The following is a 25922-nucleotide window of genomic DNA, read 5'->3' as shown; positions in this document are numbered from 1 at the left end:
ATAATCACCTTCTTCTAGTTGATGGTACAGGTAGGCCTTTCTGTGGGTAATAGAGGGGCAAGTGATTTCTGCCTAGGCTAGGACAAGTCGGGAAATCAGGACATGACTACAAGGTAACTGGGATATTGTTGTGATACACCTCTGGTGCCTACTGTGTTTCCTGGAAAATAAGACCGGGTCTTATGTTAATTTTTGCTCCAAAAGATGCATTAGGGCTTATGTTCAGGGGATGTCACCCTGAAAAAGCATGCTAGGGCTTATTTTCCGGTTAGGTCTTATTTTCAGGGAAACACGGTACCAGATGAGATACCCTACAGTAAGGGGCAGAAGCTACATGCTCCTCATTCAGTCCCATGGCTGAATAGGTGGAGCAGGCAGCTAGCTGCCTGGTCAGCATCTCATCTCTGCCCATAGGCCTGGGTGAAGGATGCCATTTCTGCAGCTTGGCCTGAGAATCCCACCATTAGACATATCTTTTTGATGGAGACATCAATAGGAGGGCCACAACTGGCTGGTGGGGAGGCCAGCACATTCACATGAACAGAGGCTAATTTCAGAAGTGATAGCCAGCTCCTGTCTGGTTTTAGGGTGTGGAAGGTGTGATGGGGAGTTTACCAACACAGTATCATACTGAGATGCAGGGCATGGCTTGGATAAAGAACTGAAGTTTCCTTTACTTTTCATTTCAGCTCTGGCTTGTTTCCCCTTCTGGGTGTCCCTTCTACCTCCTTGCTTTTGCCATTTCCTTCTAAGGACAAACCCAGAAACTATGGGTCACAGGCATGCTGCTGTGGAACAAACCACAAGAATGCACTTTAGTGACTGGGGGGGTCCATTTTGAACCCAGTTTATTAGCATTCAGCAAAGAAATATATGTTATTACAAACAGGCAGTGCATCAAGATATCCAGATGTGAGAACAAGGATTGGAGAGGTCACAATCCAGGAAATTCGTGATGTCTCAGAGATAGGGAAGAGGAAGCTAGGGTACATCCAGGGGCCTTGCTCCCCTTTCTGCACTGGGAGAGAAAAAACTCTTACACTTGGGGTGGGGATGTACTGCAGTTTGTAATTTCTTCCTTCTATCCCCCAGCCATTTTATTTAACATGACCTAAATACACATTCCTGGTTTCTTTCCCCCATCCCACCCCCGTACACAGCAGGGAAAATAAGCACCAATAATAACAAGAATAATAATTAAAGCCCCACCTCTCAGTAAGTCCAACCCTTATACATATACATGCCATGTGGATTTTCTTCTTTGGAGTGACTATAGGATGAAATATGAGGATTAGGCCAGTAAGCCATCACCCTGACAGTCACTATTCCCCAAAGTACCATCCATGTGTGAGCTGGAGCAGGGCAGGGAGGGGGAACAGTGGTAGGGGGAGAGATTTCTCCCAACACAGCAAAAGGGGTCAAGGAGTTCCCCAATGTCTCTTCTGGGTGAATTTCCAAATCAACTGAGTTCCTGGAGAGTCCCATGTAAGGGTTTCCTCAACGAGATGGCTAATTCCTGATGGTTCAAGCATGACTGCCATCTGTCTCTCTCAACTTCTTGGGGAGACAGGGCATGGTTGAAACCCTCTACCCTTCCCACTGGGTGGAGAATGTCCCTGTCCCCAAAATGCTCCTTTGGAGAAACTCAACATGACAAATAGCACAACATGGGCACTCTGGTTTCAAAATGAAAGCACAAAACATAAAGAGTTAAACAAGAGACAGTGACAGAAACATGAGTACTTCCAGAAAGTCTACAAACAGGGAAGGGACAGGGTCCAAAAGGAAAAATAAAAAATAAAGCCATAAAACGACACGCTGTCTACCAGGTTCCACATGCCTGAGTCACCTGGTATTTGATTTAGTACCTGGGCATCTTCTGCTGTCCCTATCATGGAAGGAGGGGATGGACAGTGTGATACATCATGGGTGGGGAGAGGGGAAAGAGTGAGGGCCCTGGGAAGTTGAGATGCCAGTCCTCTGCACAAGCAGCAGCAATTTTTGTGTCATCTTTGTTTTGTTTAAAACTGTAAACAGCACCGCTTAAAAATAAAATATATCAGAAAAGAACAATTGATAAACATCGTTTTCCATGAATATAAAATGCAAACAATACAAAAATAGATAATTGACTTTTGATATATATATATTAAAAACAACTTGGATGCAACATACACATGGGTAAACTTGAAGTCTCCCTGCTAAAACCCCCATGCCTCCCCTCTAGTAATAGGGCCTGGGGGCCAAGGGCAGGTAGGGTGGTGGCACTGGCATGGGTGGGAAAGTTGCTGGCAGCAGGATAAAGGGAATGCACCCTGGGTGTGAGAAGCTACTTCCCTCCTTGGTACAGTACAGAGGAGGGAGGGAGACTAGTGTTGACTGAAGCCTTTGGCCCAGGAGGCTCATGAACTGGTACTCAAGCTGAGTCCAGCCGGATAGGGAGGGCCTTAATGGGCCCCAAGGCAGGGCTTCCTTGAAGGCGCTAAAGCACCGAGAAACTGGCGGCCCTGGGAGAAGCCTCCTAGGTGGCCTTTTCTATCCACAATCACTGGTCCCCCAAGAACCAGTCTCATCTAGGAATTCTCAGGATCACAGCTGTCTGGCACTAGATAAGCCTATGGGGTAGATAGATGAAGGCAGCCACCTCCTTTCAAGTCATATCTCCCCGTGAGGTAACATCCAAAAGCATTATCCCAAGACCTTGCAATGCAGACATGGTGTTCATCTAGTCATAGCCTAGGTGTGGACTTGACATTGACACCTTTAGTATTCTGGGCATATTTGGTGCCAGCCAAGCAAGTACTGGTCTACATTTGGGGAGAGGTCTGGAGCTTGGCTGGCTCTCCCAGTATCACCCTGCACTGCTATCACATGTCCCTAGGCAGGTCTTCCTTTCTCTTCTAGGCTGAAGCTGGGATTTAGCCATGAACTGCTTAGATCTGGAGACTCTAGAGGAGTCTGCTTCTGTAGCCATGCATCCTGACTGCCCCACTTGTGGTCGTGAGGATCCTGTCCCTGGGCTGGCCAGGACAGTGAAGTGAAAGGACTTGCAGGCAGTAATGTTGTCCAAACCATAAGCTGCTGCTCAGTCCTAGGCCCTACTCTGTGGTATGCAACCTTCCAAAGCCCAGCGAAGTATGTCAGAGCTATGACTGCTCCCTTCAGAGACAGCACCTCGTGCTGCCCTCTTGTCACTGAGGGCAGCTCTCAGCCCTTGGCCAAATGCTAACCACCTACTTTTTCTCTTCCCAGATAGGCTGGTGGCCCAGTGGGCTCTGGAGGCTGGTGATGGCTTTACTACCTGCTGTGGCTGCCACAGTCCACATCAAGACAGGAGCTTGAGCTGCCCTAAAGGACAAGCGGAGACAAGAGAGGCAAGTGGTAGGTTTTCCTCTGTTGTAAAGGCATTTGGTGAGTGCTTATTTCCTGCCAAACAGCCAGGCCAATTTTAGCCCTACCTTCCCAGGGCAGCTTTGGTGAGAGGACAGAAGATTGGAATGTGGGCACTTCTCTCCTGGAATAATGTGCTTGGTGTGAGGAGGGCCTTTCACCCTATTTCGTTCTCCAGCTCCATAACTGATGCATTTCTTCATTACGTAGACAAAGTCAGCCTGGAAAGCTGGTCTGGGTCCCTTGAGCAGTGGTATTTGTGCCATGCAAACTTGTGTGGTGCTTCCACGGGTGCCGCTTCTACCAGCTAAGCCTGATTTTGGGTGGAGGGGTACTGGGCCAACCCCAATCTGAGAAATGGTGACAAAGACCAGTGCAAACATATCCCCTGGCCAAGGGGCAGTTTGCCCACATAGTCACCTTTGTGAGTTAGGGGGTGGGCAACAGCAGCTATTCCCAAGCCAAACTGCTATTATCTCAGGAGTGGCGAGAGCCATGTTGACCTCTTCCCTTAACAGGCAAGGAGATGGGTGGGGGTGGGGGCAAGAACAGGGACAGTGTGGGCAAGGATCATAATTTGGATCAACACATTCAGGCAAAATATGTTCCATATGCTATTTCCAATAAAGAACTTTAAAAGGAACCCTCTAGTATTGGCGATTAATGAGGTTGAGATTGGTAAGATTAGCCTGTTGCAACGTCTTCCTCACAGCAACTTTTTCCCACCAGTATTTATTTCCAAGCTAGTTTAACATGAAAACTGTGTGGATGCAAGAGAAGGGAAGGTGCCCATTCCATAAAGGGCTGTAACTGCCATGCAAATCAGTCCTGAAGCTTGGCAGAGTGAGGGCAGGTCACAGTATTTCCTCTCAAGAAGCCCAGTCCTTTGATTATGCTAAGGACTTAGCTAATTAGAAAATGAAAGTTGTTTAGAGTCCAGAAGAGCAGCCTAAATGTCTTTGGTATCCTGTCTCTTGGGAGTGTTAGTCTGAAGCCTCTTTACAGCATCCAAATTAAAGGGTGGGCAAAGCATACGGAACTTTTTGTTTTTTGGGAGGAAGCAATTTTCCCCTCTAAGAAGCTGGGTTGCCTTGAGTTCTGCAAAGTCTGAAATCTTGTCCTGCTGGCTGGGGCAAATGGATCTCCCTTTTCTATCCTTTCTCTGCAACCTACAAAAACCCCAGCCCCTATAGCCAAGCCTAATTTAGGCCACTTCTCTTCTTGTATCTCAATTAAAAGAATGTATTCTTTGTGATGAGATTATGAAAATTTCCTTTGGAGGAAAAAAGAACTAAAATGTAAAAGCATCTGCAACTCAGGAAGTCACAAGCTTGAGAGGAAGAAGGAAAAAATCCTATTATTCCAGAGTTCAAGACTTACAGCAGTATCTATGATAGAATCCTATTTTGTCTTCTGTTTGCAACTGGATGAATTTGATCACTCCATTAAGGGGATTAGCATTTTTGTCTTCAACCCAAGCTATGGCAGGCCAGATTAAAAGGCCCTCATGTTGTTGTGATGCCAAAGTCCACAGCAATAGTCAGTGAGACACATGCTACTTGATCCTCTCTAAGGACAGCTAGCTGGGGCAAATAGATTATAGTAATCTGATTTAATGGTGGCAGCCATGCCAAGACAGAAGGGAGTAGGGGTGGGGAGGATCTGTACCATAATTTCACATTGCTAACGGCAAACAAGCCCCCTGTCCGCACATGGGAGGCAGTGCAGACCTGGCTGTTGATCAGTGGTTCATCATTCACTGGGTGGGGGGAGGTGGCAGGGGGTGCTAAGTGTTCAGCCTGTGTCAAGGATGCATGCTATACTTATATATATAATCACTAACTCGGCAACTGGAATAGGCACAAAATTACAGCATCCCAAACCCTGCATGGGTCACAAGAAGAAACCCCCAAAGCAACAACCGGAGCACAGCAGCAGCAACAGCAGCAGCAGCAGCCTCCTGGGGTAGATGTACTTGAGCTGAATGTGGCTACAGATGGCAGAAGAGGGAAGTGGGAAAACAAAGGCGAAAACTCACAGGAGCTTTCCTTGGCCAAAAGGATTTTCAAGTTAAACAGCAACCCCCACCCCCAACCCCTCTGCCCAACCCCTGATCCCCATTCACATGCTCAGGCCCCATGCCCCCACTCCAGAATTAATGATGATTACTCAGCTAGGTTTCCATTCATGGCAGTGGAGGAGTAGCTGGTGGGGAGAGAGGCACCTTGCTCAGCCCTCTCCTTTGACAGGTCAAGGCTGGAAGCCCCATAGTGAACGGGCTGAGGCCGGACCCTGGGCAGCTGAGGGATGCCATGGGTGATGCCCACAGGCTTGGCCTGGGGCAGAGGGCTGGGGCTGAAACCTCCAGAACTGGAGGAGCAACTGGGCTCATCAACAGGCAGCAGCACATCTCGAGGCCTGGCCCTCACACTCTGGGAGGCATGTGGTTGGAGGTTATAACAAGGGCCCATGGGCAGGGGTAGATGCGAAGGCCGAGCTAGTTGAGGCCCAGATTCCCCAGGTGCCCTTGACTCTGGCCCTGGTACTGACAGCAATACTGACATAGCCACAGGAGGTATACAACAGGCTGCCTGCCCATATGGAGACTGGCTGGAAGGCCCATCCAACTGGCCGGTGTTTATCCAAGCAGGGCCTGGCCCCACTGGGAGAGGACAGGGAGCCCAGGCAGGCCAGTCGTAGGCCCCTGGAGGTTCAGTATAGAGGGACAAGGGACTGTCTCGGTCCCATTCTTCCTCCTCTTCTTCTTCATCTGAATCTTCTTGCTGAGCCTGAAGCTCATCAGACTCCATGTAGCCCTGGGCCAGGTGGGAATTCGAGAGCTCCAGCTCCAGGGTCTCTGCAGTGTCAAGGGAGCGGCTCCTCCTGTTGAGGGCCATGGCGGCAGGTGGAGGTCGAGGGTACATGCCAGGCAGTCCTAAATATCGAGGGAGACTGCTCACACCCCAGGGCAGACCTTGGTAGAATTGGCTGCGATAGTTGTTGAAGGTGTGTTTCTGGTAGTAGCCCAGCTCAAAAGCTTCCAAGGAGGCTGCAAGGTCCTCATCATTGTGGAATTCAGGATTCTCTTCACATTTGCCTTCTCCATCCCTTTCCACATCAGCGATGTCAAAGGTCACCATGGGAGGCAGCTGTGGGAGGTTTTGAGTGAAGGATGAGTCAGAGTCAGAGCTGCAGGACATGCTGGAGAAGAGGTTCCCATTGCTGGTGAACTCCACAAGGGCTTGCGAGAAACTCACAGTGGCATTCCCTTCCTTCTCAACCTCCTCTTCCTCTGGCTCCTCAGGGGGTGAATAAGTAGGGTAGGCCCTCCTGGGAGATCCTCCAAAATTTGCCTCTTGCATGTCTGGTTCAAACATAGCATCACTCTGGAAGAGCTGCATCAGGCAGGTACTTTGATCCTTCTTGGAGCAGGTTCCCTCAAAACGTTTCTCCAGAGGACGGAAGTCCCTCCAGTCTGGCTCGCTGCTCGAAGTGGCAGGGAAAGCTGACGTGGTTCCCCGGTGGGAAGTCTGAGAAGCCCCTGATGCCCCTACCACCAGGCCCATTACTGATGGGCCTAAGGGCCTCATCTGATACTCCATGATGGGCTTCTCTTGCCGTGCCTGGACCTCTCGGACTTGGGCCTCTCGAGCACAAGCCTCTCGGGCCTGAGCCTCCCTAGCACAGGCCTCTCTGGTACAGGACTCTTGCACTCGGGCCTCTCTGACATGAGTTTCCTGGGTATGGCCCTCTCGGGCATGGGCCTCTCTGGTGTGAGCCTCTCGGGCACGTGCCTCCCGGGCCTCTTGGGCCTCAAGCTGTTCCCGCCGAAGCTCCCAATACAACAGTTGCTTCTGGATGGTCACTAGCCGTTCTTCTTCTGTCTCCATTGCCCCAGGTGGCCGAGAGGAAGAAAAGGGCTCAAAGTTCAAGAAGGGGTCAAATATCTCAGAGCTGTGACCATGGAGGTCATAAAGGCAGTCATCCCCAGGTGGGGAGTTCTCAAGACTGTCATCTGGCTCATAGAATTCATAGAGGGCATCTCCACTATAGCTGTCTCGGGGCAGGCAATCCCTGCGGACAAGCCCCAGGGTCTCACCTGAATCATCCTCAAATCCAGGTGTGGTGGAGTCATAATAACCCTCGTCACTATTGGGAGCAGAATCTTGCTGGTCACTCTGAGGAGTCAAAAGGTCCCCAGGAGCTAGGCCAGGATAAGGCTGAACTGGGTCAAAGAGCATGTAGCTGTGGTGGCCTGGGGAGGTGGTGGGATGGTAACCCAGATTCACATTGGGTCTTGGGTACATCTGAGCACTTGCCCATAGATATTCTAAGTCATCATCTTCTTCTGCCTTGACTTCCTTTCCTACCTCTTCTAATTCCACCTCCTCTTCCTCCTCTTCTTCCTCGTCATCCTCATCTGGCAAGGCCATTTCCTCCCCACCTCCTTGGTAGGTAACCAAGCAGGAACTCCTCTTGGTCCCATCTCGATTGGCCCTTTGGCCTCCAGAGGCCATGCTGTCTGTCATACTGTCCATGTCCTGCTCTGCTATGATGTCACCACAACCTGTCAGTGAGTCAAAACTTTTCAGAGATGTGACATCTCCAAACAGGAGGCTCAGCTGGTCCCCCACAGGGACACTGGGTGGAATTATCTCTCCTACCACCACCTTCTCCCCTGTTTCTGGGCTGTGGGGTTCCTCTAGGCCATTGGCTTCAGGGACAGGCTTAGGTTGCAGGAGTGCTGAGGCACACACCTCTGTGGGTTTTTCTGGATCTTTACAAGCTGTCTTCTCCATGGCTGCTGGAGAAATCTCTGGTGCTGAAGAAACGATTGACCCAGGGGCATCTTGGGGATTGGCATTTTCCTTTCTTGGGGCTTGGAGGGTTTTCTCAGCATGGGACAGAAGAGCTGAGCTCATATGCTCATGAGGCCTTGCTCGGGCCCCTTCAGGCCCCTTGGCCCCTGGTTCACTTTGCTCAGCCCCAGAGATCTTACTCTTCCGGTGACGGCGGATACTGCTGAAAAAACCTTTCAGGCCTTTCTTTGGCTTCGTCACAGAGGGAGCCTTCTCAATCCCAGCTTTCTCTGTGGCTCCAGCCACAGACATCTTGTGTCTGGAGCCTGTCTCCAAAGCCCCATGGGCACTCTGGGAACTGGGAAGTTGGCAGGGTGACTCAGACAAAGGTAGGGAGAGGCCAGTTCCTTCACTAACAATGTCTTCATGGCTACAGGCTGTTTCACTCAGGCCATCATGGGTCTTGCTCTTGCTAAGACCCTTCTTGGCACTGCCTTTCCCAGAACCTTTGCTCCGTCCCCCTCCAAAGAAACTAGGCAGAGTACAGATGCCCTTCTTGCCACCAAAGAGTTTCATGGCAGTTTTCTTCAGCCTACCTGGGCCAGATGAGGGTGGCTCTGATGCTGGTCCTTCTGTTGTCTCAGCTGCCTTGTGTTTGCCTCCTTTCTCTGCCCCTTGGTCCTGGGTGTCTAGAGAGGCTGCTGCTCCCTTGGCCTGAACAACTTCATCCTTTCGGGTCTCCATGGTGATGGGAACAACTCAGGTATGTTCAGCTGAAAATGTAGCCTTCTGGCTTCCTGGCACTGTTACATCATCAGTCAGGAAGCATCACAGTTGGGTCTGGAAGAGATGAGAGAGATAAAGACAGAAAGATAGTACTGGTGAGCAAGCATCCAGGCAGTATTTGTTTACACAGGTGTCTGTGGTTTCAGGCTTGAGTGGAACCAGAAAGAAAAAGAAAATGTAGGGAAAACCTTAATGCACTCCATATGTTTGGCTTGCTGGGCCAGCCTCCTCTAGGCCCCAAAGCAGCGAAACTCTACACTGAGCAACAGGCAGCCACCACCCCTACCCCCTTGCTGGGTCCACTCCCTTCAGGCTACCTTAATCTCAGGGGAGCCCTGGGCAGGGGGAACTGCAGATGTTAGAAAGGTCCAGTGGTCCTATTGGCGGCTAGAGGGATTATCAAAGAGAGGAGCGGAGGGAGAGGCAGGAAAGACAGGAATGGAGGTTGGCTCTGAGGACACAGAATTTTTGAAAAGCATCTGGCAAAAGAGCCCATTAAGTCCTCACTGAGCTCTGTGGGATCCAGGCCTCGATTTCACATTAGCCTGAGCTCTCACTAACATTTTGCCTGGGGCTGGGAAGAGAAATAGACCTGAAGTTTCACTTCCTTCCCACAGGCTCCCTAAACTGCCTGCAGGACCATGCTGAGGATCTGCCTGCAGACCCACATTCCAGAGCTGCATTCCAGGCCTCGGAGCAAGTCCAAGAGGCCTAGCAATACCTAGGGGTAAGTCTAGGTCAGATTCTCTATTGATTGTCCTGCAGGAAAGAGATTTTAATGTGGTCCTTGACAACTGGAACCCCCAAGTTCCACTTTAGAACCATGCGGCAGACTGTTTCTTCTCCACTTCCCTCATTCCTTTGGCTCCCATTTAGCAAGGGAAGTCCTTGAATGCATAACTCCACATGCTTCATGTTTCTGGCCTGGGAGTTAGGCTCTCAGCATCTATTTAAATAAATACCTGGTGCAAGGCACACCCTTCTGGTCTAGGCTCACAATCCTCCAAATACCCAAACACCACAGAGATGGAATAAAAAGAAGGGCTAGCTACCACCCACCCATCCCTACCTACAACACATGCTACCCCTCCCCCGCCCCAGGTCCAATGTATTCATTCCAGTGACTACAGCTGGTCGACAGCTGGATCGGTGACCAGCCTGCTAAAACTGAATGACTCCTCCCTGGAAAGTCCCTCACCACTGTGTCCCTTCTCTGTAGAGTAGCCATCAGCAGACAGGCAGCTAGGATATGGAAGGGAGGCAGAACAGCTGCAGGGAGCCAGAGAGAAAGGTAAGCACCGCTGTTGTTCCGGGAGCAGCTGACCAGCACATTAGCCCTATGATTGGTTGCCAAGGTAATAAGACTTACACATTCACCTCCAGTCAGAGACTATCGGCCAGCACTGGGGCTGGTGAGAGGCTGCCAGCTACACTCTAGCCTCTGACCTCATTAGAGGAACCCTCCTGGAGACCCTGATCCTGTCTTGCAAACATTAATTTTGTGCCTTGAGCCTTGCTTGGCTTGATATTTGAATCATCAGTGTGATCCAGCTTTCCATCAGGAGCACTCTGCAGAAATGAATATTAAACTTGGAGCAAGATAATGGCTAGTTATCCAGAAAATAAAAGAGACAAAAACTCATCTAATCCCCTCTCTGAAGAGGTCGGTACCGCCATTTGCTCAGGTTAGGTTTTGTTCCTCCCCCATGTGACACAGTTTTACATGACATTGTTTCAGCTCAGCCCTGTAACTAATAGCCCCACAATAGACAGGGCCATCCCCTTCCCCGCAAATATACATACAATCATACAACCACTCAGAGTCCTTTGCCCCAGGGTCTCATGGGAAGGGGGGGCCCTATCATATATTTGAATCCCCCACTTTCCAAAGCACAGATGTTTTTAACTTCAGCCCTGAAATTACTGACAGTGATGTCATTATGGCATTAGGCATGGGGGAGGTAGCAGTAGTGGAGTTGTTTGTGAAACTGTATTCCCTTCTGTGGAATTCATGAAACAAACTTCTATAACATTTGGTAAGTGATAGACACTGAGCTCAGTGCTGCAAGGCAGGCCAAAAAGGGGAATCCCTAACCCTTGCTTTTGAGGAGCTTGTAGGCTAACAGAGAGAGTGCCATGTGTAACAATCTGAAAGCACAACATGATGCAGGCCTTAAAGAAGAGCCCCATTATTGCTTAAGCTGGCTGAAGGGTTATTATTCTTCATACCTTGTTATCATATCCCTGGATAAATTTGAAAGGCAGAAAGACACCCCCTGGGCTCAGAAAAGCTACCTTGAGGAGGATGCATTCAATCTGAGTCTTGTCAGACAGGAGTGAGTAGAAACGGCAGTGATTTAGGGGAAGGGATGGGCGAAACTACTAGGTATGGATTGGAATCAAGGAAAATAAAGGCACAAGTGAAAAATCTTATGAGCCTAGATATCCTCGTGAATCGAAGGCTTCATTGTCCTGCTGGGTTTAGGGCTTGGGGGCAGTCCCTTTGGGCCTTCTGTTGCCCTTACTCCTATGTTTCATTGGGGTAGAGGCCAGCCCACTGCTCTCTATGTTGTCCTCTTCCCTGCCACAGGCATTTGCAGTGTGTCGTGGAAGGAGCCACGGGCCACAGGACTAGGGTCCAGGCCATGCCAGGGGACCCTGAACAGGCCAAGGCACCCCTCTGAAAGGCACTTGTGAAATGGAGATCAAAAGAGCTCTTCTATCTCTATCTATCCTCCCATTTCCCCAGTCCACTGCAGTAGAGTGAGGATGAGATGGGATAATGGACACCAAAAACACTCTGTAAACCATAAAGTGCAGTGCAAATGAGAAAGATTGGCATTATTATTACTGTTATCATTACTACCTTCCAGGTCACATCCCAGTTAGGAAGTAGCAGACCACGTGTAAAAGACCACTCATTTAGGAGAGCCATTTATTGTGGGGACAAGCTGCCTTGGCCCACATTGAGGAGGAGACAGGTTTGAGGGGATTTTAAAGACCTGTGTGGATGTATACAAAGTCCTCTCTTAAGGGCAGTTTTTAAAGCCCTCTGCAGGTGTGGTGGGAGTGAATGAAGTAGGCAGGATTGTGTCCTGGGACTGAGATTCTCTCCCCCACACTTCAGGCCTTCCTCCTAACTAGGCCCAGGGTCATCTTTGCTGGCAGGAACCAGGCTAGAAACTGTGCTATCTCCCACCTCCCTGCTAGTCCCTCCCAAGGCCAAGTACCCCATCCCCCCATAGCCACTCACAGTGTCTCTGTCTACTTTCCCCCAAGACAGTAGGCCAGTAGGTGGCAATGATGACCCATAGCTGGTAGCCCCCTAATACAGTTCCACCTAGTCACCTCTGGCCCAGGCCCCTTCTCCACATTCCTCACTACTCCACTGGGTCCCATTGCTATCCTTCCTCCATGCTCTGTGCTGCCTTTACTTCGTGACACAGAGTTTACCAGCCAGGAGAGTGAGGTAGGGCAGAAGGGAAAGGGGACAGCAAGGGATAGACTTTGCAGCTCCCTCAGGCTGGGAATGGCTCCTACCATGGTTCCTGCCAAAAAAGTGGTCCTGCCAAACACAGGCCCTGCAACTCTTAGGTTTCTCAACCTGTGTGGCTAATTTTCAGGTGGACTGGTGGGTAAGGGAACCCTCTAAGACTACTCTGTGGTCCCTGGCAGGGGCTGCTTACTGCAGCTGCTGCTATGATGGCATGGTGTGGGCTGGGGCCATCCCTGCTCCCAGTGCCAGCCTCAGTCCGTTCTGGGACCAGTGGAAAGCTGGCTATTAGGGCAGAGCTTCTTCCTTTCCACTTCCTCTCAAAACACTGGCAGGAGACCAGCCACAAATCTTCCTCAGGAACCCTTCTTGGTGAAGAGAAAGCAGCTACAGCCTGAGCCTTGCCTGTTCTGGCCACCTTCCTGGGGTCAGATCAGCCAACTTAGAGAAGGCTGAGTTCAGGAAAGAAGTGTGTGGAATTATGCAGTAGCTTCATAGGCATGGCCTCAACCAGTCACAGTTTCTCAGAACTCCTCCAAGTTTTCCTGGAGGTAAGCCCACTCTGGGCCCATCCTGCCATTGTGTATGGTGGGGGGCATCTAAGGAAAGAAAGGTGAGGATAGGGAACCACCCCCCACCCCAACCCAGGGAGTCAGCCAGTTCTGCACTGTAATCAGCTCTGCCCACCTGGGAGGAAATCAGGAAGTTCTCTCAGTTTCCTCAACTGGAAAATGAGGCTATAAAGATGCCTACCTCTTGAAGCTATTGTAAGGAACAAAACCAATGTACATAAAGTACCAACTACAATGTGTTACATAGCAGAGGTTCAAAAACATAACAACCAATTTTTTAAATAGTTTATTCAAACTATAGTTGGACAATTTCTAGCAGCAAAACTACCTCAGTCAGGGTTGAATAGGGTGCTTCCAAGAGCTCTATGGATAAGTCACCAAACCTCCTTGGACCTCAGTTTTCCCAAATGGTAAATGAGGGTGACTATGTAGTTATCTCACAGGAGGGCTTAGTTGCTTTTTAGCCAAACTTTGATATTCAGGGACCCAAAATGTTGCCTCCAGTCAACTACTGGCTCTGGATTACCTGGGAACTTCAACTAGCCGGATTCTCTAGCCCAGGCCAGAAAGATTAACAATTCAAACTCAGCTAAAAGCACCAATACAAAAGGAAACACAAATCAACAGACATTCTTCACCCAACTCAGAGTACTTATCAGTTTATAAAGCGCTCCCCACTCCCTCCTGGTACGGGATGGTAACACCTTGTCACAGAGAAGGAAACTGCCTAGGCTTAGGGAAAAGATTTGCCTAAAGTCACACAGTGGGATAGTGACAGAGCCACACCAGTCTACAGGCCTCTTGAGTCCCAGTTGTATGCCATTCTGCTGCACTGTGCTGGCCCCCAATCAAAGGAGGAAGCCTGAGCGCAAGGACTGTGCAGGTTCCGCTCACACCAGAGCCATCATCTCCCCCTCCCATCTCACCTCTGTCTCAGCCCAGCTGAGCCTTCTCAATAGCATTTCTAGTCCTCACTGGCTGCCACTGTTTTGGACCCACAATGTCCTAGCACATTCCAGAAGGCCTGCTGACTTCAAAATCCAAGGGCTGCTGACCCACCCTGTGGCTGCTGTCATAAGCAACAGCCCCCGTCAACCTTCCCGAACTGTGGAACATGTTGCTCTACTGTCCATTTCCTTGGGAGATAAGTTTGAGGGGCCAAAAAAATGGTTCAAACAGAAACCTGCCAACAGAGACAAAGATGCAAAATATGAGCTACTATTTAAAGAAAATGACCTATGAGATGATCTGGAACTTGAATCACTCATTTCTGAACCCCACAGCCAAGATCCATTCTTAAAACCATTTTGTTCAAGGCCTGAAGGAAGGGCTGCCTCGCTTGGTACCCTTTGGTGGAGTTGTAGAGGCCGCTGGCAGAGCCCCAACCAAAACTACACCTGCAACCACCCCTCCCCTAATTTTCAGCCTTTCTGTTGAGGGGCACCTCCTCTCAAAAGGGCATCCCACCAACTCTAGATGCAACACAGACCCCCACTGGGCCCTCTCACCCCTGCTCTTACTCCCCAACCATTAGCCTCTCAACTGAATTGTTAACACACTCAGCCTTGGGTAATTCATTCTGGCAAGCCTCAGTCTGCCCTTCATCCCTTTGGAATGGACCCTCCTTCATCTTAGTTACTGCATCTAGCACAGAACGGGAGCTCAAACAACATTGGTTCACCTGAATTCTAATTCAGCTGGAGTTTGTCAGCTTCGAACTAAAATGCTGACTTTAACCCTTACAGGCTGTGGGGCTTGAGAAAGTGGCCTAACCTCTCTGAGACTCAAATGCCTTATCTAGAAGATGAAGAAAATGTTACCTACCATGCACGATCACGGTAAGGATTAGAGATGATAAATGTAAAGGGTAATTTGCTCACTAGGTACCGAGCAGATGTTCAATAAAGAACCCTTGTGACAAGGCCTCTTGCAGCCACCTTCTCCACTCCAGCTCCTCAGCTGCCATCCCATGTCCTCTAAGGATGACACAAGCCTCTTAGCTGAGCTCCCTCTGGTCCCTCTCTGCTGCAAGGCTGAAATCCCTCCCCCGCCTCCCATCTTCCGTCTCATCCATCTTGCACACCCTTGCCAGATTCATTTTCTTACAACCCTAATTTCAGTGCATCACTCCTACACTTACTAAATTATTCTGCATTGCCTATAGGATCAAGGCCAAACCCCTTTGCCTACTCTTCAAGACGAGCTCTCCTTTCATGTGCCCTCTAGATTTCCTAGCCTCACTTCTCTGCCCCTTAGCCCCCAGCCCCCAATACACAGGGGCTTCTCCAGTCTGGGAGATGTAGTCACCCAGACACCACCTCCCCCAAGATATGGGCTTTCCTGGTGAGTCTTCTTGGTGCCCCAGCTTTCTCCTCAGGCTGCTGAGGTTCCCTGCCCAGCTTGCCGGGAACAGGGGCTCTTAGGGCCACCTACTTGCCACTTCCCTCTCATGCTCCCAAACCTCCTTAGAGAGGAATGTATCTGAGGTGGATGCCCATGCCTGCATAGTAAGCCTTCCACTGTATCAATACTAACACAGCAGGGTGAGATCAGAGACAGGTGCCACCCCTACTCCCCCACCCCCACCCCCAGTTCAGATGAAGAACAAGAGAGGAGTCAACCCCAGGGAAACAGATGTAATGAGGCAGCAGAGGGAAACCTGCAGAGGACAAGCTAGGCCAAGTGAGCAATAAAGACCCTTGACTTTCCTATGTATCCACTCCTATATATATAAACCATAACCTATGCGAGAGGCCAGCTAAGGAAACTGAGGCTTGGAAGGGGATCAGGATCAGTGTGCTTAGAGGAAGAAGCCTTGAATTGGGGTCCAGGAGCTTCATGCTCTTGTGTAAACTTGGGCAAATCCCACTCCCCAACTTCCACAAGGCTAAAGGTAGGACATAGTACAACTCCCCTCTAGAGATAGCCTACCCCCACCAGTTCTACTTCCAGATCCAAAAGTGGCCTCTTAGCCGCCTAACTTATTATGCACACTGCTAATCCTCTTCTAACATCCCACTCTAAAACCCTTTCTAAAACTCCATTTTATTGTGCCATATTGCACATACACACACAAAAAATCAAAACCTCCAGGTTCTCTATCCTTTGATGGCCTGTTCCCCCATGATCAGATCCCCATTCCACAGCCTGGCATTTGGAAACCTCACCACTGGGCACCAATCTCCTCTCTACCTTAGAGTCATACAATCTCAACCATAAAAGACTCAATCACTTCACTCATCCTGCCTGCCAGCCACCCCCCTCTCATTTCTAATTTTATGCATACCACTACCCTTTGCCTAGCCAAATGCTTCTACTTTCTGGAAGCTTCCCAAGATGATCCCCTTGTATATATAGATCTCCCATCTCTCTCCACAAATTGTCTCTAGGCTCAGCCAAAGGTATGTGTAGTCTGGGGTCTGGGCAGTCCAGATCCTGAGCTTGCTATTGAAGGGAGACATCATTATTTATTTTTTTCTTATGGTTACAACTCATCCCCCTCCTCCATCCTTATTAGGCATAGTCAGTAAATACCTGAGCCTTGAGTATCATTTCTCTAATCACTTTCATATGAATCAGAACAAGTGCAAGTTGGAGAGCTAAAGGTCTTCTTAAAAGTTCTAGAAAGACAGCAAGTCCTTCTGGAGCATTCATTAACTGCTACGCATTGCTAGGCTTTGAAGGGGTTGCAGCAAGTTCCAGGTTTCATTTACCCCTCTGAGGGGTTCCAAGAGAACACAGACATCCATGATGTCAGGGAGACAAAGTAGAGGCAGGAAAACTTAATTATAGTTTGCCTCCTATGATAATTTAAGCCCAAAAATGCCCACTGGACTCAGGCAGCCCAGAGGAGTTCTGAGGAAGGAGAGGTCATCATGGGTTGCAACAGACAGGCAGGAAAGGCACTGAGAAGGTGGGCCCAGAGCTGGGGCCAGAGAGGAAAGAGAATTTGGACAGTGTAGTGTGAGTGGGTTTGGATGTAGGGAGGGAAGTTATATAGGACAGATATGTTAGGTGGTTGTTTGTCAGTTTAAGGCAGGGCAGAGGGCAGGTCCAGCCCTGGGGACCAGGCTGCAAGTAGGGGGTTTATGTTGGTACTGGTCGTGGTGGAAGGAGGTGAGTGTAGTATGGTATCTGCAGTACTTGCTGGTGTCACAAAGGTCCCCAGCTAGTCTTTCTTCCAAGTGAGGGATTTACTGGGTCTCATTGTCTCCTCTCAATGGGTTCTCCACCCTCAGAGGTTGATCAAAGGTCCAAAAGGGCCTGCCAAGCTCCCTCTCTCCTGTTCCTCAGAAAGGCCTAGAGTCCACTGCCAGAGGCACACGGCTTTGCAGTGACTGAGCGGTGGGTGAAGCCGAATGAGGGGAGACGCACTGGGGGTGGGGGCTCTGCTGGAATCCCCATCGATGGGGCGGGTATTCCAACAGCCAGTGCAGTGCCCTCCACCCTGCCCATACCCACGCGGATGCAGCAGGCGTGCAGAGCCGCAGAGGGAAGTTTTTGTGTGTGGGACAAGGCTCGCCTTGACCCCGCGGCCCACGCCAAGAGCCTGGCCAAAAGGAGGCCGGCTCTGCAGGGCCACTCCAGCTGCTGCCTGGGCGCCTGGTCTGTGGCGTGCCTGGTGGGCACAGCCCCTCTAGGCTGGGGAGCCTAGGCAAAGGCGGGCGGTCACCAGTGTCAGAGGTGTCTGCAGCAGACAATGACAGCGGCTCGGCGGGCTGGATATTTTAAGTAACAGAGAAGTTAGAGGGTTTGGCTTCTTCTCTAGCTCTCTCACACATACTCAGACAGTGCTTTCCCTACTACAATAATTGTTCGCTCGGCCTCTTTCACTGAAACCCCTCCCAACACCGTGCTTATCGCTATTTTTAAACGGGAGGCTGGAGAGAAAAGCGCGGCCAGTGCCCTCTGAGGAGAGGAGGGGGAGAGAGGGGGCAGACAAAGCGGCCTTACAGCTCTAACCCAAAGACTAGCTTGAGCCGCAGCTCTAATCCAAGGTCCAGGGAAAGTCCCCTTGCCAGTCCGCCTGTCCGCGGGGGCAGGCGCCAGATGTGCCTGGAGGCCCAGGAGCAGGGGGCGCGGCTGGTTGGGGACACATGGCTGAGGTTCTGAAGGGAAGTGGGCAGCCCACAGGCCCCACTGAGCTCCCTCAAGGAGGAGGCAGACAGTATAGATACCCCAATCCACGCCAGTCAGTGTCCGTCGAACCTAGGCCAGCGCGCAGGCTTCCTCTGCAGAGGAGAGAGACAGGAGATCTGCAGGGGAGGGGAGGGGCGGCCGCCGGGACGCCAGGGTGAGCAACACCCGCGTAACACAGCTGTTCCAGCTAATGTGCTACAACAAAGCTGCAGAGATCCCGGCCTACAAATGTACCGCTGGGGGTGCTGGCTGGCTGCTCCCCTCCTGGGACCGCGCGGCAGCACGTGTGGGCCCCTTCCCCGCCTCCCCAAGAACCCGGAGGCATGGCCCAGGCTAGCCCGCCCGCCTGCCCGCCCTCTTCTCCCACCCCACAGCCCGGTGGCCCGCGCCCAAGGGACTCTGCTCTGGCCCTCACCGGACAGTCCTCAAAGCGGGTTCCAAAGGGGAGCGGAGAGCGGCCCGGACGCCGACTGGCCCAGCCCTAGAGGCCCTCTCCAGGCGGCCAGAGCGGAGCACGAGGGACTGCACCGGACGGCGGGCAGGCGGAGCCTCCTGGCTGCCCCCAACGCTTACCCGACCGGGTCCGGTCTCCAGCCCAGTTATTGTCTGTCCCGCAGCCCTGGCGGATGCTGGAGCTTTGGCTGCCGCGGCTGAGAGTGCCGCCACCAATGCTCCTGCCGCCGCCGCCGCGGCTCCAGTCACCTACTGCACTGGCTCCCCTTCCCCAGGCTCTGGGCAGCTCCCCCATACCCCCTCCCCGCGAACTCTACAGCCACAGGGTGGGGTGTCCGCGGCTCGATTGGCAGGTGTGTGGCCCAATCGCCACGGTGGGAAGGCGTGCCCCGCCCCGCCCACTGCTTTCCTCTGTGCGTTCCCTTTAAATGCAAATAAGCCTGAGCGTGGTGTTGGCAGGGGGCGGGGAGGGTGCAGATCCCCTCGCAGGGACTCCCCACTCCAGCCCCCAAGCCGGTGGGTCACTGCATTGAGACACCGTGAGCTCGCGGGGCCGGTCCCGCCCAGATAGGGCTCGCTGGAGTCCTGGAGCTCGGTTTCGGTTTTGCATACGCTCGCATTTCCGTGGTCGCGGTGTAATCGCGCTGCAGTGCCGTGGCCTCCACCAGGCAGTTTATTCCAGAGTGAGAGACAGGCGGGGAGAGGCGGGGCGGAGATGTTGGGGAGCCTGGGAGACTGCAGAGCCCCTTGGAACCGAGCCCAGCCCAACCTTAGGGGTAGAGAAGGCCTCGCAGAGCGTGCCACCAGGCCGCTCAGAGAAGGGACTCACCTGCCAGGAAAGCCGATTGCAGCGCCAGCGCCTCAGTTTCGTCCGCCTCTTCGGCACAACAGGGCCCTTAGGGACGATCTCGGCCAACTTCCACCCATTACCAAAGGGCCTGCAGCTGCCCAGAGAAAGGGAGGCGCATCCCCAAGGTCATCCAGCCCGCCACCAGCGACGTAGGCAGATTTGGAATTCAAACCTGGGGCTCCCTGTCCAGGGCTGCTTTCACTTTTCTTCTCTTGAGAGACCTGTTTCTATAGTTTGACCCTCACCCAAATTCCCCACCTTTCACAGAACTCGAGGGGATTCGCAAGGTCTGCAGAGACACCCCCCCTTACACACACACACACACACACACACACACACACACACCTTTTAATAGTGAGCCAGGCTTTTTGCAGTTCCCTGTCCCTGAAAAGTCTAGCTATTGAGAGAAAAAGCTTGTCTGAGCCCAGACTGGAGGTAAAGGCTGCGGGCGGACAGAGGCCTGTAACAACCCTGCCAGCTGCTGTGTCTGGGTTGTGGCAGGGGAGCCAGCCTGAACTTGGGTCTCTAACTAGCCCGAGGGCATTAAGTGGCATTAGTGGCTGCCAGGGTCAGGTGAGCTGAGGCAACAAAGAATCCAGTTCTACCACTAGCTCAAGAACATCCAGAAGGCCCAGCCCTAAAACTCTGTGAATGTATAAAAACAGGGGAGGGAGGGACTGGGGTGGGGGGGGGAGGAAGCACGGCTGGGGGTGGGATTAAAGAACAATGTCTGCCATTTTTGCACTGTAGAAGGAGTGTTCTCTGCTGCTGTACTGGGTACTGTCTGCCTTGAAAAGATCCAGCTGCTAAACTGGTAAGAGAAGGACTGCTTTCTCTGCATGTGTGGAGCACAGGAACTGACATGGCTGCTAGGGATGGGATCTGGCTTCGGTTCTGCCTCAGACATGAAGTATGACCTTGGCCAATCCCTTTTCCTCTCTGGGCCAGTCTATCACCCCATCTACACAAGGAGGGGCTAAGACTAGTCAAGTTCCTTGATCTCTTCCAGCTCTGACGGTTCAACTCAATTCTTTCTATAATATTTTGAGATGTTCTATGATCTTCCATGACATTCTATATATCTCCAACAAAACCCAGCAATTTGAACATGAGACCTCCTATCCTAGTCCCAGGTCTAAATAAATGGCAGGAAGGAGGGAGCTGCCACTGGCTGGCTCATTGTGCAACTTTGCTGAGCAAGTACCTTCTCTTCTCTAGCCTCAGTTTCCCCACCTGGATGGCTGGACTATTCTATTTCCCTGGAGCTGTGATTTCCTGTTTCACAAAGTCCTGATTCTCAACTGTTGGACCTGATTTGAAGGTGTCTTTTTTTTAATGCCTCCTTCATAGGCTTCCCCACTGCCTCATGCCTCTGGTTGCCTGCCAGCTGTTCACATTTCACCCAGAATTTCGACTCTTTGAAGTAGGCCAAAGATTACAATTTGGAGAATACCGTTTCCAAATCTGGAGAGCAGGGAAACACAGGTCCAGGGCAGCCTCAGCTGTGGGAAGGGGAGAGAGGAATTGTGCAAAGTAGTCAAGTGGTAGGCTTGAAATAAACCTCAGGTGAGGGGGCACTGTTGTGCTGCTCCTGGCACAGGATCTAGTCTTCCATGTCCTCTGCCCAGCTGCCAAACATTCTGCCATCCCAGTCAGCTTTGGGACTGACAGATATTGGACATTGGTTTTGGCCCAAAAGCATTAGGGCTTCAGGAAAATAAAAGTAGTCTTTCACATGCTAAAGAGGTCTCCCAGCTGGGTGGCTTTCTTCTTGGTCCTGATATTTACAAGTCTCAGGAGGAGATTGTATATGTGCACATTAAAGGGGAAGGGCATGGGAGGGGTGGCACAGCTTCTTGTTTGTATGGCCCACTCCTCCCCAGAAACAATGTAGGGAAAGACCAATTGTGGGCACAAACTTGTACCTCAAAATGCCTTCTTGAAGAGAGAACCCTCCAGGCCCCCATTCCACGTGATGACTGACACATGGTAAACTTGTTCAGTCACTATATGGGCTGGTGGTGGGGGCAAGAATATTTTCTTAAATTTCTTCACCTAAAAAGATAATCTCTCTGCTGCCCAGTATCTTGTGGTTGCAGTGAAAAGCCCATGAGAACAGATGTGCAGGCTGTGTGGAAGTAACTCCACAAACTCATGTAGACAGTCCACATGAGTACAATGCTCATTTCTTTCTTCACCAAATGTTCCATGGGCCTGGCCTCCAGATAGGCATTAGGAAGAGGGGGGTACAGCGGTAATGTTCTGGGAGAAGAGGTCTCTGATGATGGAATTGTGAGAAGAGCTGGTAAAGGTGATCTGGAGCATTGTGGATGAAGAGATTCCTTCTCCCCAGGGTTGGGAGGGGCATCAGAGAAAAGTTCCCTGGAGGATGGCCTTGCTGATTATGTCAAGTCAGAGAAGTAGGGGAAGGATTCCTGCTCAATCCAAACCCAATCAGTGTGAGAGGATGTGGCAGGTTGGGCAAGAGCTAGGATTCTGGACCCCTAGGGCTGAGTATTTGTATAGGTGGAGAGGAAGAAATGGAAATTAGGCTAGAAAGATAGGACTGGGACCAAAGTATGAAAGACCATAACTGTTCAGCTAAAGTGAGGTTCAGCTAGCTAAGTTTGTCCTTCCCAAGCAAGCAAGGGGTATACTGTAGTGGCTCTGCTACCAGACTGCCAAGGCTGGGATGCTGGCCCCACCACTTAGGAGTGGTGTGACCTGGGCAGGTTATTTTACCTCTCTGAGTAACAGTTTTCTCTTCTGAGAAATAGGAATAATAATAGTATCCATGTCTCAGAGTTGTGGTGAGAATTAAATGAGTATTCTATGTGAGTGCTTAGCACAGAGCCTAATACACACAAAGTTCTCAATAAATGTTAGCTGCTGCTGCTGCTATTGTTGTTGGTCTTCATATGATCCAATGTACAGATGTTCAAAGTTATAGAATCCATAATATGACTTTGAAATCACTTTTTGATATAAACACACATGAGCTTGTGATTCCGTATACATAGATTTTTTTTTTTTGATTGTGCAGAGCCAGACTGAGTTTCCCAGGAAAGAGGGTCTCTTTGTTCATCTTTGTATCCTTAGCACTCAACAGAGAGTTTAGCACAAACTTACTGCTATGTTTGTTGAACATAGTCAAACGAGGCATCTTCAGGTCTAATATCAAGCTTAGTTGCCAGCATCCAAGGTGTGATGTTGCCACTTTCTATCTCTAGTACCAACTCTGTGCCAGGCCCTGTGTTTGGTGTCGCACACATAATAGTGAAATAGAGAGCTTCTGGCCTCAGAGCAGCCAGTGTGGTAAAGGAGGCATACAACCTATGAGACAAATGCCCTGCAGTTTCCAACTGGGGCAAAGCACTGGAGAGTGTGGCAATCCACTGAACTAAGGAATATAGGAACAGGATTAGGAAAATGTAATGATTCTCTTTAGACCATTCTGAGTTTGACTTGTCTGAAATCCCACCTCTGGGCCTTTGCACTGTTGTTCTTTATGCCTACAATGTTTGTCCTCTGATACTGAGATAGTTTCTGCCTCATTTCCTTCAGATGTCTACTCAAATGTCACCTTATTTTAGTGAGACATTCCCTGGACACTTGAAATATAAGCTAGAAATTCTGTTCCTATCTCCTTTACTCTACAATCCCTTAATTGGCCTTTTTTCTTACCGATAACATTTTTCACCTCCTGGCTTATTATTTTTATTCTTATTTTTTTATTTATTTTATTGCCATCTTAATTGTCTATTTCCCATCATGATAATGAAAACTTCATGAGGGCTGACAGACAATGAATAAAATACATAAGTAAAATATATACTATGTCAAATGGCAATAAATGGCATAGAGAAAAATAGAACAGGGAAGGGGTACAGGGAGTACTGTGTTTCCAGGAAAATAAGACCTAGCCAGACCATCAGATCTAATGTGTCTTTTGGAGCAAAAATTAATATAAGACCGGTATTGTATTATATTATATTATATTATATTATATTATATTATATTATATTATATTATATTATATTATATTATACCTGGTCCTATATTATATTAAAATAAGTCCAGGTCTTATGTTAATTTTTGCTCCAAAAGATGCATTAGAGCTGATTGTCCGGCTAGGCCTTATTTTCAAGGAAACAAGGTATTGGTGGGAGTGTGCTATTTTAAGCAGGCCAATTGGGGTAGCCATTACCAAAAGGTGACATTGAAGCAAAGATCCACGGGAACTAAGGGAGTAAACCAGGAGACTATCTGGAGAAAGAGCATTCTAAGCAGAAGGAACAGCAAGTACAAAGGTGAGAACATGCTGCAATGTTAGAGGAACAACGTGGCAGCCAGTGCAGCTGGAGCAGAATGAGTGTGGGGGAAAGTGGTAGGTGAGGGAGTCAGAGAAGACATGGGAGGCAGATGGTGTATGGCTTTGTGAGTCATTTTAAAGACTTTAGACTTTGTAGGATTTTGAGCTGAGGAATGGCATGGGGAGCTAGCTGTAGCAGCAAGGGAGGAAGCAGTGAGACCTAGAAGGAGACTCCTATAGTGATCCAGGTGAGAGATGATGGTGGCACAGATCAGGGTGGAGACAGTGGAGGTGGTAAGAAGCAGTTGAATTCTGAATGTATTTGGCAAATAGAACTGGTCAGACTTGGTGATAACACCTTAGATGACAGGTGTGAGAAAAAGAAAGGAGTAAGGAACAGGAGCCCACAAAAGCCCTGAGAGGGAGGGATTGGCAAGGTGAGACCACAGCCAGGAGAGCTGACTCTCCCAGAAGCTATGGAAGACACAGGGTTTTGTGAAAGATGGTGTTACCAAAAGTGTTTGTGAAAGATGCTGCCCAGAATTCCAGCAAGATAGAAAAGATGCCGTGGATGTGGATCTGGGAAGTCACTAGTGTTGTGGGCAAGGCCAGTTGGAGCAGGGGTGAGGGTATACATGAGACGACAGTAGGGTGTTAAGAGAACTGTCTTTGAGGAAAGAGAGAATGTATGCAACCTCCCTATTCCAGAAGTTTGACTGCAAAGAGATGGTAGTTATAGGGGGCCCGGGGTTCGAGTTTATTTTTATAAGATGGAAGGATGTGAGCTTGTTTATATGCTGAGGGGGAAAAATCAATCAAGTTGAAGATACAGGAGACAGGATAACTGATGGGTGGAAGGCCCTGGATATGGGAGGGACATGGGATCCAGAGCCCCTAGAGATGAGTTAGCCTTGGCTGGGAGAAGGGACCAAGACAAGAGGGAAGGAAGGGTGGATGCAATAGAGTTTGTTCTTATGGAAAGTTAAAGATGTCATGCCTAAAGAGCTCTACCTGCTTTGAGGGGTGGGAGGCAAAGTCCCTAAGTGAGAGGAAAAGCAGTAATAGGAGAGGTTCAAGGAAGCTTGGTACTATTGGACATGGTTTGAAATAGTTAATGCACAAAATGAACAAGTTGATAAAGGCCTAATTGGGATGTGACTGAGGAATGTATGCTGATCCCATTAAATTACATGAGATCCTGCTTCCTAACTATGTGACCTTGAGCAACGTACTTAACCTCTCTGTGCTTCAGTAGCCTCATCTTAAAAGTGTGCATGAGTAAAGGAAGGCCATTGAATTAAATGAGTTAGTCCATGCTCAGTGATTACTGAACACAATCCCTGGCACATAGTCAATATTCAATGCATATTAACTCTTTAGATTTCTATGATGATTAATTATTTCAATTTCTTCTATGGTGTTTATTAGCCCAGGTTTCGGAAAGGATGATGGCTTGAGCCAAATTTATTGTGTTACTGGGTGAGAGATTGAAGTGGTTGAATAAATACAGGGTCAAAGTTATACAGGGAAGGAAATGAAGACAGGGGAGGGGGCAAATGGAAAGAAATTAGAGGATCAAGTGGTGCCTGAAACATAGTGCCTGACACAAATTTGGCCTCAATAAATATTTTTTGAGTAAAAGAATGGAAGATTCTGTGGGGTCAAATTATAGGGTTCCAGAAATGTCACTTCTGTAAAAGTAAACAGTTCTGGCTGAGAAGGGGGACCTGCCTTTCCAGGTGAGGCCAAGGAGGTAGGTGGTAAAATGGAGGGTAGATAGTGTTATGAGAGTCAAGGAGGTGAAGGAACTGCAGGTAAAGGTACTTGAGGGGTCGTGGACTGGACCCTGCCATCAGCCCAGCCTCTGCTTTTCTACTGGGAGAAGGCAGCCTGTGATGAGAGAAGACTGGCAAAGTAGGAGCTAGCAAGTAGACTAGTGTCTGAAAGCTAATGTCTTCTGTGACTGTAGGTGGACAGAGGTTAGAAGGTACCAGGATGAAGCAGATGGTCATTCATCTTGCATCTTGGTCAAGCAGATGGCTTAACCAAAGAACATCAGGATTCCCTGGGGCTAGGGAAACAATGAAGTCCCTGTATATTTTGGAAATAGCCGGAAAAAATAGGGAAA

At 49.8% G+C, this 25922-nt stretch overlaps 1 protein-coding gene across 3 annotated transcripts; it reads right to left on the bottom strand.

The window, feature by feature from the left end:
• Nucleotides 1–814: 814 nt before the first annotated feature.
• Nucleotides 815–19743, bottom strand: AMER1 (APC membrane recruitment protein 1). 3 transcript variants are annotated; one of them, XM_019718862.3, is made up of 2 exons: nt 19462–19743; nt 815–9029 (listed from the first exon to the last, which is right to left on the bottom strand). In XM_019718862.3, the coding sequence occupies exon 2, from the start codon at nt 8931–8933 to the stop codon at nt 5556–5558; it is 3378 nt and encodes a 1125-aa protein (XP_019574421.2). In that variant the 5' UTR covers nt 8934–9029; nt 19462–19743; the 3' UTR covers nt 815–5555. The 3 variants fall into 3 exon arrangements, with proteins under 3 accessions (XP_019574421.2, XP_019574420.2, XP_019574419.2); XM_019718861.3 differs by lacking the exon at nt 19462–19743 and adding an exon at nt 18595–18922; XM_019718860.3 differs by lacking the exon at nt 19462–19743 and adding an exon at nt 18753–18922.
• Nucleotides 19744–25922: the final 6179 nt, after the last annotated feature.

Source organism: Rhinolophus sinicus, chromosome 18 (assembly GCF_057876585.1).
Source record: "Rhinolophus sinicus isolate RSI-liver-muscle chromosome 18, RSI-T2T, whole genome shotgun sequence".
Classification (NCBI taxonomy): Eukaryota; Metazoa; Chordata; class Mammalia; order Chiroptera; family Rhinolophidae; genus Rhinolophus; species Rhinolophus sinicus.
This window is presented reverse-complemented; position numbering and strand designations above follow the sequence as displayed.

Coding starts and splice junctions, on each gene's coding strand:
- AMER1 (XM_019718862.3), bottom strand. CDS start 8,933: ATGGAGACCCGAAAGGATGAAGTTGTTCAGGCCAAGGGAGCAGCAGCC.